At 41.0% G+C, this 16,642-nt stretch overlaps 1 protein-coding gene across 1 annotated transcript in view; it reads left to right on the forward strand.

The window, feature by feature from the left end:
* LOC137051932 (phospholipid-transporting ATPase ABCA1) overlaps positions 1–16,642 on the forward strand; it is a 365,555-nt gene that overhangs the window by 281,058 nt on the left and 67,855 nt on the right. The window contains exons 35-37 of the mRNA XM_067428858.1: positions 291–365; positions 2,474–2,640; positions 13,651–13,828. Of these exons, the coding sequence (XP_067284959.1) occupies positions 291–365; positions 2,474–2,640; positions 13,651–13,828 (420 nt within the window). The remainder of the gene's footprint in view (positions 1–290; positions 366–2,473; positions 2,641–13,650; positions 13,829–16,642) is intronic.

Raw genomic sequence — 16,642 nt, forward strand, 5'->3', positions numbered from 1 at the left:
ATGTTTTTACATTGTACTTATTTTTTTTTTTAAATACCTGCATGTAGTTATATCTATAATTTATTTCTGTAGTTACATTCATAATTACACTGTTGACACTTCCCTTACTCCGAACCCTACCCTTAAACTTACCCATACCACCACAATTTCTTTCTTTTGTTTTCAAGTAACTGACCCCAAACTTTTGAACATTACTATGTTTCTTTTCATATACAATAACTCATTTTCATGAATTGACTCAAGACAAACACACTTAACAAACCCCCACCCCCTTCTCTCACTCTATGCAGTTTAACCAGACTGACCAAATTTTCCAGGACCTTCGGTTGGTTCTCTTGGAGTTGGGCACCAGAGACAATATGAAGGTAAGCAGCGGGAAGTGGTATCTTCACTGTCCAAGCATGTCAGACGAGATCAGAGTACATCAGGAGTATATTATATCAACCATTGAAATGATCATTTCAACCAATTTTGACTTAAATGTTTTAAAAAAGGTAATAAAAAAAGGAAATTTCTGTGCAAAATGTATTTGAGTTTTAACAAATTGCATTGTGATAGCGTATTCGTATTGAACCGTTCGGTATGAGGCTTTCGGTTCGGTACGCGGTATGCATTACCGAACGGTTCTTGGACTAATTAATTAGATTTGGAAAATAAAAAAAGTGTATGAAATATAATAATATGCGTTCAACAAGGTAGCCCAATAACCAAAATGACATAACAGGCAATGCCCCTGACACCGCCGAAGTGAAAGAAAAAAAAAAAAAAAAAAATTTGTTTTTAGGGTGCTCAGTCAGGTGCTCGCTTAATCAGTAGGCTACGCGCTGAGTGCTCGTCGCAAAATGGCTATTGCGTTTAACAAACCAGAAATAGAAGATCCTCCAATAACCAACAGGTCTGGTGTTTGGGTGAACTTTGGATTCTTTGTAAGCTATGATGGTGTTGGCAAGAGTGATGGATTAAAAAACAAAGGTATGTCGCATTTGCTACATGATGGTACAGCAGCGGGAATAATTCATGTCATGTCAATCAACTCATTTACGCCGACAACAAGACGATAAAAAGGAGAAACAGCCACAAACTAACCCACAAACTATCCCCGCAGCATTTAGACAGACATTTCCAACTTATTCAAATAGCAAAAGACATCACCGCGGCGAGTGGTCCATTAATAGCCGCGGATATGAGACCTTACGCCCGTTTCACACATACTCCGTCTGCAGTGCGTGTGCGGTGCGTATTTTTTTCAGTACCCATGTTAACGGATGACAGCTTTCACACTGCACGCGGATGGTGTCCGTCAGTCCGTTCCAGGTGCGTTGCGTCTGCAGCAGTGCACGGATTGTTTTCGTACCGAGTCTATTTTTTGCTGCGCTGCACTGCTGCATTAAAGTGATTGAACATTGTTCGCATTAAAATAAACATGTACTGACGCGAAAATCTAGTAATTTCACCACAGATGCATATCATTTAAAATATAGGCTACTCTTGTTTCAAAGTCAACACATGGCTTTTTTTTCTCAACTAAAGCAACAAAACGACACCTTACCTGGCATTTAGGTAAAAAAATGTGCCATAATGGAGAGCATTCATACTTTCTTGGAGGTGAAAAGCAAAGTTCTTTTTGACCTGCAGGATTTCTTTTAAAAGGGTGTAAAAACGAAAGAAAAGACGAGAGTCGGCTGTTTTTGAATAGACTATTGTAAGTTTCTAATTTAAAATGTTTGTGATTTAAGGCTATAAAAACTATGTTTAAATGTTTTGCCACTTGTGTGAGCTAAATCTAAAGTATATAAATATGAATAAATGAATTTAATAAAATGTTGTTTAAATGTAGTAGGCTACGTAACCTGACTTCTATTAAAGAGTAAACAAAGAGAATTGGAATTCTGACGAGGCATGTTCAGTAAAAACGTTTGGATTTAAATAAAAAATAATGAATCAATGCTGTGTTTGTGGTATGCAACAGCGGATCAGTTGCGGACTGCAAACGCAGCATATGTGTGAAAGCACTACAGGGTGTGGGGCTCCTGCAACGCACACGCAACGCAACACGCACCGCACATGCTAATGTAAAGAGCTAATGTCTTATTCCTGTAACTACATAAGATGGGTAAAGTATAGTTCAATCATTGTTCAATGTAAAAAAAAAAAAAAATCATACTTTGTTAGTTTTAGTAAAAAAAAATAATTAATTATCTGCCAATTTTTTTCTTTTTGCTGTATCTAAAACATACCGAACCGAACCGTGACACCAGTGTATCGTATCGAACCGAACCGTGAATTTTGTGAACCGTTACACCCCTAATATATATATATATATATATATATATATATATATATATATATATATATATATATATATATATATATATATATGGTTATTGTAGATTTATTTAACAATAATAACACTAGTAGAAACATAATGGACATTTTAGGGTATAAATAATGTATACATAATGTGTGTGTGTAGGTGTGGTTCTATAATCAGGGTTGGCATTCACTTGTATCATTCCTGAACGTGGCCAGTAATGGCATTCTGAGAGGAAATCTGCCAGCAGGACACAAAGCAGCCGACTACGGCATCACGACATTCAACCACCCGCTTAATCTCACTAAAGAACAGCTCTCGTCTGGAGCGTAAGTATGATACATACACACATACACAATAACATGTACATCACATGACTAGAGCGTTTCAATTATAATATGTACAGATGGACAAAAGAACGGTACACACCTCTTAATTATTTCATTAAGATTTTTCAATCAGACCCTTTGCCACAGGTGTATAAAATTAAGCACTTAGCCATGCAGTCTGCATTTAGACATTTGGCGGGGGAAAAGTGAGTCATTCTGAAGAGCTCAGTGAATTCAAGCATGGTACTGTGATGAGATGACACCTTTGCAATATGTCAGTTTCATCCCTGGTAGATATTTCACGGTCAACTGTAAGTGGTAATATCAGAAAGTGGAAGCATTTAGGAACAGCAGCAACTCAGCCACAAAGTGGAAGACCACGTCTAGTCACAGTGCGAGTGCATAAAAGTTGTCAACATTCTGCTGATTCCATAGTTCCAAACTTCCACTGGCATTAATGTCAGCACAAAAACTGCAGGACAGAAGATTCATTGAATGGGTTTCTGTGACCGACCAAGTACCAATGCCAATGTTTTAACCTGAGGTACATTTACAATGTAAGTAATGTTTTCAAATTATGCAAATGTTTTCATGACCATTTCCCACCGTTTTGAACCAATTTTTTTAAGAAATTCACTTTTTTAATTCAGCAAGGGAGAGTGAATGAAGTGAGTGACTGAGTGGAGTGACTGAGTGACTGAGTGACTGAGTGAGTGAGTGAGTGAGTGAGTGAGTGAGTGAGTGAGTGAGTGAGTGAGTGAGTGAGTGAGTGAGTGAGTGAGTGAGTGAGTGAGTGAGTGAGTGAGTGAGTGAGTGAGTGAGTGAGTGAGTAGCTGCATTTCCATTACAGATTTGCGAAAAACTTTTGCGATATTTCTTAAATGTCGATAAAAAACTGTTGCGAAATGACAGCGTTTCCATAGCTGCAGTTATGCAACTAAAACATATTACTTTCCTCTCACGATAGGTCATTCCAAAATGATGGCACTTGGTAGGTTTGTATATCCCATCCACCACACTAGCCATTATTATTATTATTGGAAGGAAACGTGTGGTTACTTAGGTTACTTAAGCGGCACGGATATGAGGTGTGTGTGTGTGTGTGTGTGTGTGTGTGTGTGTGTGTGTGTGTGTGTGTGTGTGTGTGTGTGTGTGTGTGTGTGTGTGTGTGTGTGTGTGTGTGTGTGTGTGTGTGTGTGTGTGTGTGTGTGTGTGTGTGTGTGTGTGTGTGTGTGTGTGTGTCAGATCTGCTTCAAGGTCTTCATGATAATGTAGCATTTCTGTGTTTAGCATCCAGTATTACTGTAATCCTATATTGTCTTTTATGAGTTTAATTAAAAACTCCGTCTCGTCTTCTCTCCAAACAAACCGAACCATCATCTGTAAAGAATGGTCGACTTTTACGCGCGCCAGGTTGACGCATATAGAGTAGAGCGAAATGTTTGAATTTGCATGGTAACTCAAATGTTTGTTGTTGTTGTTTTTTTGTTTTTTTTACCACTTTCGTTATTTTGGCTAGATATTTAGTTTGATGGGCATGTAAATTGAATTTAGAATTTAGAAATGAAAGAAAAAAATGGCATTTAATAAACGAAATATATTTTTTTTAAATGAAGACAGCGTTTGGAGTGAGTGCATGCAAAATAATTAGTTCCCTGAATCCACAATTAAAAATAGACAGTTTATAGTTTATAATTATGTCTTGAACTCATCTGTATAGCTAAAAATGACAAGAGTATTGGGAATTGTTTCATCTCTCTTAAAGGAAGAAGGAAAAAATGAGACCATCTGCGCTTTTATCGGCCGTGGGTTAAAGAAAACATAGCCTAACTACGAAACTAAATAGGCTACGTTTAGGACTAAACATTAGCCTGTTATATTATTATTATTTTAATTTATATGTTGATTATGAAAAGTGAGCAGCATGAGTAAGAATCGCAATATGTTTGAGACCTGGGGAGTCACATGATTTTGATCACTTCGAGTTTTATTTTCTAGAAAGTCTTTCTTAAAAAATTTTTTTAGTTTTGTATAAATTGTATTTTTATTTTTATCGATGTTTCATCAATGAATTGCCTGTTTATTAAATAAGAAGCAAACTAAGATCGTCTGGAATGGAATGACGTGCGTAACTGGCCTGTTTCCTCGGCCTTTGTGTAAGGCTGAAACTATAGGCTAGCTCTTTCTGTTTTAATACATTTCTTGAATATATGTCTTAATTACAGTATATATAGCCTGTAGTCCTTATTAGGAGAAAATATATGTCCTTTTAACTACATTATCTTGTTATTATGACACAGTTGAGTGGAAAATATAATATATTGGCCGTATGTTGCAGCAATGCGTCACCGCAACAGGTGACATGTAAATGCGAAAAAAACGTTTCCATTGCAGTTTTGCGAATATTGTCCTTTTTCGAATTGCCTGAAAAACCACCTCATGAGAGCGTAAAAACTTTTTTGCGATATATGGGAGTTTTTGCGAAATTGCCGCGTTTCCATTAGGCGTGTTTTCAATTCGCAATTTCAATATGCGCAATTTGAAGGGTAATGGAAACGCGCCTAGTGAGTGAGTGGGTGAGGTGAGTGAGTGAGTGAGTGACTGAATGAGTAGGCGGGTGAGGTGAGCGAGATGAGGGGAGGTGATTGTGTGAGAGAGTGAGTGAGTGAATATTATGCTTCCAGGTTAAATGACCATCTTCCTGTCTATAATGAGGTCGACAGTTCCCTCTAATCGTGAATAATGCAGTCCTGAAACTCAATCACCTTCACTGTGAGATTGTGTGTTCAGCATCAGTTCTCACCTGAACTTCAGTGAAAAGAGAGCAAGAGATTTAATTTTATTAGGCATAAACAGCAGGGTGTCAAAAAAAAAAAAAGTGAAAACATAAAACAATTTCCCTGAATGCCCTGCTTGAGGTGGATTGTGTGTAGTCAGAGTTTGTTAAAGTTTTATTTAAAGTTAATTTTGACACTGAAATTGCAAGCTGCAACCAAGTTGCATCATTTCTCCAAAATCCACATGGTATCTCAATTTAAAACCCCATACCTCCCTATTAATCTGATGCTACAAGACCAGTGTCTATTTTTAAACATGTTTCTACATTGTGTTGTTTGGGATTTGTTGGTTATTTTTCCAAAACTGTAACCTGGTAAAAAGCAGTTCCCTTTCAGTCGGTCACGTTCGACGTACGTCGGAACTGAACTGACGAATTGGGATCTGACCTCAGAGACCTATCCACTTCGAGTGTATAAAAAGGAGCCAATCGGAGATTGGCATGTGATCCGCACATTCCACGCTCCGCCCTGCAGCGCGGGTATAAATAGGAAGTGGAATGGCAGATCAATGCTTTCTACTTCGGAGCCAAACAGTACTATTGCTGTTTCCACGAAGAGTGTGTAAATTGAGTCTCGTGAGAGAAGGAGAACTGCCAGTGCGGGTGAAACGAGTGATCGACAATTGCAATTGTTTGCATTCACAAAAAGAGATTTAGTTGGTTCGCTGGGCGTTTTCCAAAACAAACTTGAGTGTCACACACAGGCTTGCACTGTGGACTGTGTGCTGACCGCGGTCATCTCCCTGAGTACTTCAGCACATCTAAAAGAGCAGTTTTCCATCCTAAAAGAGCAACACGGTTTGACCCTGCGTCTTTTTCAAGTGTGTTTCTGGGTGCGGTCGCTTCTTGTCCCCGCTTGATGGTCACGTTCGTTGTCTTACATGTTTGGGCGTTCAGCATGCTGAGGCTGCGTTCGCGAATGAGTCATGTTCTCACTGCGGGAACATGACCATCGCGTCTTTACGAAGATTGCGGAGGCAGCCATTGTTCCACTCCGAGAACGCGGCGTTCGCATTCTCAACTATCTCGACGACTGGCTCATTCTCGTCCAGTCTCTGGAGCAGTTGTGCGAACAAAGGGACATGGTGCTCAGTCACCTCAGCCTGTTGGGCCTTCAGGTCAACTGAGAGAAGAGCAAGCTCTGTCCTTCTCAGAGAATCTCTTACTTCAGTATGGAACTGGATTCGGTCAGCCAGACTGCGCGCCTCACGGAGGAGCGAGTCCGGTCGGTGTTGAACTGCTTGAATATGTTCAAAGGCAGGACAGCGGTCCCACTGAAACTTTTTCAGAGGCTCCTGGGGCATATGGCATCTGCAGCCACGGTGACGCCGCTCGGATTGCTTCATATGAGACCGCTCCAACACTGGCTTCATGGCCGAGTCCCGAGGTGGGCGTGGCAGAGCGGCCAGTACCGGGTCCCAGTGACTCCGTACTGCCGCCAAACCTTCAGTTCTTGGTCAGACACAACGTTTTTCCGGGCCGGGTGCCCTTAGAACAAGTGTCCAGGCATGCTGTGCTGTTCACGGATGCCTCATCCACGGGCTGGGGGGCCACGTACAACGGGCATGCAGTTGCGGGTCTGTGGACCGAACCGCAATTGCATTGGCATATCAATTGCCTCGAGTTGCTAGCAGTACATTTGGCACTGCGCCGCCTCAAGGGGCTGCTACGTGGCAAACATGTACTGGTCTGTACGGACAGCATGGCGGCCGTTGTGTACATCAACAGTCAGGGTGGTCTACGCTCCCGTCGCATGTTCCAACTCGTCCGCGACCTGCTCCAGTGTAGTCAGAAGCAGCTGAGGTCGCTTCGGGCCATTCATGTCCCAGGTGCGCTCAACCAGACAGCCGACGAGCTCTCTCGGCAGCCAGCACCTTCGGGAGAGTGGCGACTCCACCCCCAGGCACTCCAGCTAATATGGGGCCAGTTCGGAGCTGCACAGGTAGACCTGTTTGCCTCTCTGGACTCGACCAATTACCAGTGGTACTATTCCCTGACCGGGGGTACCCTCAGCACAGATGCACTGGCGGACAGTTGGCCCCGGGGCCTACGCAAGTATGCGTTTCCCCCAGTGAGCCTTCTTGCACAGACTTTGTGCAAAGTCAGGGAGGACGAGGAGCAGGTCTTGTTAGTTGCGCCTCACTGGCCCAACTGGACATGGTTCCCAGAACTTACTCTCCTCGTGACAGCCCCTACTTTGCCCATTCCCCTGAGGAAGGACCTTCTTTCTCAGGGACGGGGCACCCTATGGCACCTGCGTCCAGACCTCTGGAATCTTCATGTCCCCCTCTACGAGGCGCCTCTATGCACTGAAGTGGCACCTTTTCGTTGAGTGGTGTTCTTCCCACCGGGAAGACCCCCGAAGGTGTTGGTGGCGTGCTTTCCTTCCTGCAAGACGGGTTGGAGCGAAGGCTGTCTCCCTCCACCCTCAAAGTGTACGTCGCCGCCGACGCAGTCGAAGGTAAGTCCGCGGGGAAGCACGACCTAATCATCAGGTTCCTCAGAGGTGCTAGGAGACCAAATCCTCCTCGCCCAACCTCGGTACCCTCTTGGGACTTAGCTCTAGTGCTCAGAGTACTTCAGAGCCCTGCCTTTACAGCCTTTGGAGTCAATTGAGCTTAAAATTTTGTCAATGAAGACAGTGCTCCTGACTGCATTGGCCTCTATCAAGAGGGTAGGGGACCTGCACGCACTTTCAGTCAGCGAATCGTGCCTAGAGTTCGGGCCTGGTAACGCTCACGTTACCCTGAGATCCAGGCCCGGATACTTGCCCAAGGTTCCTACCACTACCTTGCAGAATCAGGTGGTGAACCTGCAAGCGCTGCCTTCAGAGGAGGCAGACCCAGCCCTGGCTTTGTTGTGTCTGGTCCGCGCTCTTCGCACTTACATTGACCGGACCCAAAGCTTTCGGTCCTCAGAGCAACTCTTCGTCTGTTACGGAGGCCAGCAGAAGGGAAAGGCTGTCCGCAAGCAGAGGTTAGCCCACTGGATAGTGGATGCTATAGTCTTGGCTTACCAGCCACAAGATGTGCCTTGCCCGTTCGGGTTGCGAGCTCACTCCACTAGGAGTGTAGCATCCTCCTGGGCACTGGCTCAAGGTGCCTCGCTGACAGACATTTGTAGAGCTGCGGGCTGGGCGACACCTAACATGTTTGCTAGATTCTATAGCCTCCGTGTACAGCCGGTATCTTCCCACATCCTCGCCCCTAGTGCCCAGGAGCGCTAAGTGCCACTTCTAAGTGTCGGCTTGCAACGCCACTTCCGCTCTCGGGCCAGATACGTGCGTCTATTGTCTCCAGTTGTGTTCCCCGTGAAACCGGCTAACCCTGTCGAGCGCCTGCGTCACCCCATGCGGTGTCAGACGTTGCGGACCGTCTGGCGATAGGCCTGCACCCGTATGCTTGTGGAACGTGGCTGTAGGCTGGATCCATATGTATTGGTTCCCTCACGGCAACCCCATATGTGTATTTTCCACGGTACCAGCTACCCTAACGGCTAGCTCCATGTCTTTCCCTTGACAGTGCCCCGCTCTGTCGTCTCTGGGCATGTTCTTTCCCCCTACAGTTAGGTTGGAACCACCCCAGAGACTGCCATATGTTGCACTACCCTGCCAGGTTAGTCCTTATGTGTATTCCGCCACCAATCCTTCCCTGAAGGACGTGGACCCGCAGCGTACCTTCTTCCGAGACGGGCACGCTTTCCCAGCATTCAGTAGTCACTGTAAGTGGGTCTTGCAGAAACAGCAGTGGCTGACCTCCCTGCTTGGAGCCCTGACTTCCGTACCATAATAGACAGTCCAGTGCGCTCAAGCAGGACGCTGGAAGGGCCAGCATCCTGGCGTTTTCCAGAGGGTGCCCAATTCGTCGGTTCAGTTCCAACGTACGTCGAACGTGACCGACTGAAAGGGAACGTCTCGGTTACGTATGTAACCCTCGTTCCCTGATGAAGGGAACGGAGACTTACGTCCCATCGCCAGGTGCTGTGCTTCCGCTAGGAGCCCAGTCACTAATTCGGCTCCTCAACAGAAAAAAGCATTGATCTGCACTTACTATTTATACCCGCGCTGCGGGGCGAAGCGTGGAATGTGCGGATCACATGCCAATCTCCGATTGGCTCGTTTTTATACACTCATGGATAGGTCTCTGAGGTCAGATCCCAATTTGTCGGTTCAGTTCCGACGTACGTCTCCATTCCCTTCTTCAGGGAACGAGGGCTACATACGTAACCGAGACGTTTTGGCTAATATAAAGCTGTTATACATGATATCAGATACTGTTTCATTTAACAGTAGTAAATGACACAAGCATAACAATTGTTGCTTTATATTTATTTATTATATTTATATATTTACTAAAATAATTGGAAATAAATATTTTAAAATGTATCAAAAAATGACTAAATAATATTTTGAAATAAATGTCAACATGAATGAAAAAACATTATAGATGTTGCCTTTATATTAGACAGAATTGTTAAACAAAGACAGTCAAAATAAAAGTCCTACTCATGACACTTATCGACCAGCTGATGCAAATGATAAAAAAGCCAAATGTCAGTCAGCCAATCACTATATATAGTTTTATTTCTTTTTTGTTATGTGCTTTTGTTTTAAATGGAATCCTGACTCTGAGATCCTCTGAATGGCATTTTTTAATGCTGCTATAATAATGCAAAGTACAAATCCGATTCCCAAAAAGTTGAGACACTGTAAAAATTGTGAATAAATAAGGAATGCAAAATCTTGTAAACAAATCTAAAAAACTTTTATTCACAATACAATATAGATAACGTATCAAATGTTGAAAGTTAGACATTTTGAAATCATGGCAAATATTGGCTAATTTTGGATTTCATGAGAGGTACGCATTCCAAAATGTTGGAACAGGAAGCCAAAGAGGCCAGAAAAGTTAAATGTACATATAAGGAACAGCTGGAGTAGAGTTTAGATTCTCTGCCCGAGCCCGAACCCGAACCTGACCCGAACCGACCCGCGGGCCGGGTCGGGCTGAGATTTCCCTGCACTATCCTCGGGTCGGGTTGGGCCGGGCCCGTGATCAAGCGTTTTTTTTTTTTTTTTTAATCATTAGCCTACTTTACTAGTCTAATTGGGTGGGCAGAAAGCTATGCTAATCAGAAATTATATATATTTAGCAAAGTAAGAACTAATACAACAACTAAGAAACATGTGTAGGCTACAAAGCTGCACAAGTCAGGATTAGTGTAAAAATGCGTGTTAAACTCACAGCTCGAGCAGTGATGGAGCGCAGCATTATAAACAGAAACGCTCTGAGTCAAGAGCTGCTCGTGAACACTGCACTTTGCTTAATTAAATATCTTCGAATCGTTTCGTTTAAAAGTGGTCATTTAAAGCTTTCTATACGCATATTTCTCATGTCTGTGAGGCAAGTATAGCCTGCTGAGTTTCGGTTTATTAATGAGACGCGCGCTCCAGTGCATGAGGAATGAAAGCGATCACTCCCACGACTTCACCTCATAATTTTATTCTGCTATTTGCTTTTTATTTATTAAATCCAGGCAATTGGTCTAAGAAACCTTTTTTAAAATTAAGATACAATTTAAACAAAACGAAAAAAATGATTTCAACAAAACAAAACTTAATATTAAACTAAATATAACCACCAAAATCATTTCTGACCCACTCGCATCTTTTCACTTATCATAATCAGATGAAACATGTAAAAATAATATTATAATATTTAAACATAAATATGAAGGAAAAAACACATTGTTTAATGGCAACAACAAAGTAAGCTACAGATAAATGTCTGAGCTGGATTTGAGCAAACATCAGTTTACCGGTGAGCGGATCATGAGCGCGCACCTGCGGATTATTGAGCGGAGTCAAGTCAGCTTTATTTATAGCCTATAGCGCTTTTACAATGATGATTGTTTCAAAGCAGCTTCAAAGTGTTAAACATGACAATATTGCAACAAAATGTTATTCGGCAGTACAGTCGCTGTGGAGAAAACTGAAAACTAAATGCAGTTTTATCATGAGCCTCACCAGTCCGTTTCGCTGCGCTTTGCTCATTACAGGCTCGTTCTCATCAAACGCCCACGTATTGAACAATGGTCGGGTTTAAATCGGGCTCGGGCTCATAATTACAATTAATGTGTCGGGCCGGGCCGGGCTCGGACACATCGTGCACGGGCTCGGGTAGGGTCGGGCTTGATTTTTTGAGCCCGATCTAACCTCTAAGCTGGAGGACCAATTTGCAACTTAATAGGTCAATTGGCAACATGATTGGGTATAAAAAGAGCTTCACTGCATCATAAACAGGAATGCTATTGTAATGAAAATCACAACATGGTCTCAGGAATACTTCCAGAAAATATTGTCGGTGAACACAATCCACCATGCCATTCACCATTTCTGACTAAAACGCTTGAATGAAGTGAAGCACACTGCTCTCCTTCAGTCCTACAGTCAGACAGCTCTAACCAAAAATAATAATCAACAGAAGCATAAGAAATAGAAATATATAGTTGTAAAGAAAAATTATATATAGATACAATAACCAAAGATAAGAACAAAGGTAAACTAAAAGAGTTATCAAAAATAATAATAAAACAATGATGCATATATAAGATAAGGTGCAATCAGTCGGACATACAGTGGCAAAGTGCTCATTCAGTTAATGCACAGCTAAACAGATGTGTTTTGAGTCTGGATTTAAATGTGGCTACTTTTGGAGCACATCTGATTTCTTCAGGAAGTTGGTTCCAACTGCGGCTGGCATAATAGCTAAACGCATAATAGTCTTGCCTGGAGACAAAGCATCTAATTCTTGCAATGTTTTTCAGATGATAGTATGCTGTTTTAGTTATTGCTTTGACATAACTACTGAATCTCAGGTCTGACTCCAAAATCACACCAAGATTTCTGATTTGATGTTTTATTATTAGATCTTTAGCCTCAAGATATGCATTCACCTTAAGAATTTCATCTTTGTTTCCAAATGTAGTGATTTCAGTTTTTTCTTTGTTTAACTAAAGAAAGTTTTGGCACATCCAGTTGATAACTTCATCAATGCATTTGCACAGGAAGTCAATGGGGCTGTAGTCATTAGCTGATAGTGCTGCTAAGTAGAGCTGGGTGTCATCAGCATAGCTGTGGTAAGCAATTTTGTTCATTTTCATTATTTGGCTCAGTGGTAACATATTCAGGTTGAATTGGAGTGGTGCAAGAACTGACCCTTGTGAGACTTCGCATGTCATGGACGTCCACTCAGACTTATGGTAACCTCTACTCATATAATAACCATGAACCACCATGACCTGAACCATTTGAAGCCATAACTAAACCATTACCATTTAAAGCTGTATCTAAACATGATCCAGAAGGCATTTTCTCTGGGCCAAGGCCCAGAGGTATTTAGGTATATCCAAGGTATTGGGTACTGAAATGGCCAGCCTGCAGTCCAGATCTTTTACCCATAGAAAACATTTGGCGTATCATAAAAAGGAAGATGCGACAAAGAAGATCTAAGAAAGTTGAGCGACTAGAAGCCGGTATTAGATAAGAATGAGACAACTTTCCTATTCCTAAACCTGAGCAACTTGTCTCCTCAGTCCCCAGACATTTGCAGACTGTTATGAAAAGAAGAGGGGATGAACATGGCCTTATCCTAACTTTTTTTGAGTTATGTTGATTCCATGAAATTTAAAATCAACTTATTTTCCCCTTAAAATTATACATTTTCTCAGTCTAAACATTCGATATGTCATCTATGTTGTATTCTGAATAAGATATTGAAATTTGAACTTCCACATCATTGCATTCCGGTTTTAATTCACAATTTGTAGTGTCCCAACATTTTTGGAATCAAGTTTGTATACAAATGTTTATCTTATCAATATTTTAAAACTGTGAGGTCCATAAATTATGAAATGCTATGTAATGATGTGCCATAAAATGCTTTGTCAACATGTCAACAGAACTATGAATGTAGTTGCACCAGTGAGAATTCTGTTTATGTGTATGCATAATCTGCTTTATTGCCGATATTGTGCCCAAAAATGTCACTGTATTCTGGAAATAAAACATGCATCCCACAACTGCATTAATTTTAATAGACTTAAATCTTAATTAAAATGTGCATGTGTAAATTCATTGTGGTCATAATCGCACATAATTTTTGCATTTCTTATAGGGCCATGAGCTCTACAGATGTGGTGGTGTCGATTTGTGTGATTTTCGCCATGTCCTTCATCCCCGCCAGCTTCGTCCTCTTCCTCATTCAGGAGCGCGTCAGTAAAGCCAAACATCTGCAGTTTGTGAGCGGCGTGAATCCTACCATCTACTGGCTGGCCAACTTCGCCTGGGATATGGTACATGCAAAACACTTCACTCTTTCTCGTTGCTGTGCCTCTAATGTTCCTTCTGCTTAGATTAATGGAAAGTGAAGGGTGCATGAGAACTAAAAAGAGGAGCTGAGATAGCTAATTAAAACTCTATTAAAACTCTATCAATTTACTGCTGAATATTGTTCACAGCCTCCATTGGTCTATGTCATATGTTACATTCTCAGTGGAGAGAGATGAATTCACCTTCACTAATAAAGTGCTAATAAATCAATTAGTGTCAAGGGAGATAAAAAGAGGTTTGCAACATATGCAGCACAAAAAGAAGAAACGTTTTTACCTATAACACACAAAAAACAAAAGCATAGTAAGATTTATAATCAAGCTACATTTCTTTGTTCATGTTATCTTACATTTTTTTCTATTTATTTTTACTGTGAGAGCTATGTAAATAAAGAAATACTGCATAATGATGTGCTATAAAATGTTTTGTAGCGTACTGAACCCACAAATGGGTAGTTGCACTATTGAGATTGTGAAAGAGATGTCGTCTTTCTAGACTGTAAAAGTTCACTTAAGGCATATTCAGACTATGTCTGCTTGGATACTCATTAAGATGGACATGTGACATACTTTTTGTGTGAGTTTGTCCACCCAAGTGCAAGATTTGAAAGAGAACTCCATATTTGCGCGCTGTGAGACGTTTGCGCGCTCTCAGATGAGTGCACAGAAATAAATCTTATCTCAGCGCGCACGAGTTCTCATTCGTGTCTGTTGGCTCTACACAAGGGTGATGACTGTGAAATGACCGGTCATATTCGGACATACGGCAGCACTCGCATGCACTGAGCAGTTTACAAAGAGACCGTTTTGCCCACGTTTTTCTTTTATTATCGCTGTTGTTGTAGTGTATAACTGAGGAGCCAACACGTGTATCCATCGACAGAAACATACATAAAGCATTATTTTCAAGTTATAACCAATATTAAAGATGCGTCATCAGATGTGAGATGAACCTCGGTGCAAGTGCATGCCGGTGTCATGACAAATCCTGTCCGCCTGTAAAATCGTGTCCGCTTATAGGACCCAACTTGGTAGCGGTTTTAAATGCCTAATCAAAAGCTATTATACATGGTTCTGGACAAGCAATTGTGTAAAAATAAACTATGAATTCATTGCTATACTAAGTACACACACACACACACACACATATAAAACATTTTTTTGAAATATGTAATTGATTGCTATAATGGGAGCAAAAACATGTTCTAAATTATTTCAACCGATAAACTAAGTAATACTACCAATACAAAATCATGACATAGTAATGTACATATAATGTAAATAATAACGAATAAAAAAACAGTAATATACAGAACAGGTGCACAAAAAAATAGATTATATGAGATATGCTTGTATGTATCTTATATTAGCACTATACTATTTATACTATATTTACTATTTTAACACAATTTAAACAACAAAAATCCAAATGCGATTTTGTAAGAATTGTAATCAGGCTCTGAACAGATTACCCATTAAAAGTACTTTCAGCCAATATAACAATAGAATTGCTCTGGGGTCCTATAAGCGGACACGATTTCACAGGCGGACAGGATTTGTCATGACACCGGTGTCACAACAAATCGTGTCTGCTTAGGATTCTATTGGCGGAAAGAACTTTTATTGGGTAATCTGTTCAGAGCCTGATTACAATTTTTACAAAATTGCGTATTGATTTTTGTTGTTTAAATTGTGTTAAAATAGTCTTACAAATTTTTCATTATACTAGTCGTATATAACTAAAGCTGTAAGTGCTTGTATAAGCATAGCATAGAGCATAGTATATAATCTATTTATTTTGTTCACATGTTCTGTATTTTATTGTTTTTTGTATTCTTTATTATTTACATTATAGGTATATTACTATGTTATGATTTTGTATTGGTATTATTACTTATTATTACTATTAGTTTATCAGTTGAAATAATTTTCAACATGTTATTGCTCCTATTATAGCAATCAATTGACCCTTCCTTAAGCCACGCCCGATAACTGCCACAGGCCAATCGTGGCTAAGCAACCGTAACTAGCCGCGGAAGGTCTGTCAAGCTTTCGAGCAAGGGAAACATGCCGATGCGAACTTGTGCATATGGATTGTGCAAATCTGAGGCCTATCCTAAAAGTTTGGATGGAGGGTGTAATTTATTTCCTTCCCCAAACGTAAAACTCAAGCTAAGAAATGCCAGCCGTGAATAAAGCAGTGTGTGAGACCTCATTCACAACTAACGTTAAATGTCAACAGGATTAACAAAACCACCTACGTTTGCTTCAACAAACTGAAAAAACATAAGGTTTTTGACTGATGCAAATGATTACATATTATGCAGTGTATAGACTATACAAAGGACTTGGCTTTATTTATTAGTTTTGTATCGTAGTTTGTTTAGACAAAATGTGTGCAAATTAAGACCCGCCATTGTTCCAGTGGCTGTGTTAACAATATTAATAAAACCCATCATGTTTGAGAGAGTGGCTTTCTGCTACAAGGCTGTATTTCAGTTACTGTGTGGTTTTTGATGAATGGCTCAGGTCAGTATCTCTGGCTAGTGCCAGGACCAAGGAATAGATACATGACACGTGAGCAGTAGCCCGGCGCTCTAAATATAAGCCGGCGAATCATTGCAAAGGTTTCAGGCTAATGTCTTGTGTTTATTCCACAAGATTTATTGATAAGCTGTTTGATTTATAATTATTTGATTACTTTCTAATTTCTCTTACTCTGTTGTGCATGAACATACATGAGGCGGCTGCTGATTGCGCTGAGGCTTTAGCTTAAAT

Source organism: Pseudorasbora parva, chromosome 1, assembly GCF_024679245.1.
Source record: "Pseudorasbora parva isolate DD20220531a chromosome 1, ASM2467924v1, whole genome shotgun sequence".
Lineage (NCBI taxonomy): Eukaryota > Metazoa > Chordata > Actinopteri > Cypriniformes > Gobionidae > Pseudorasbora > Pseudorasbora parva.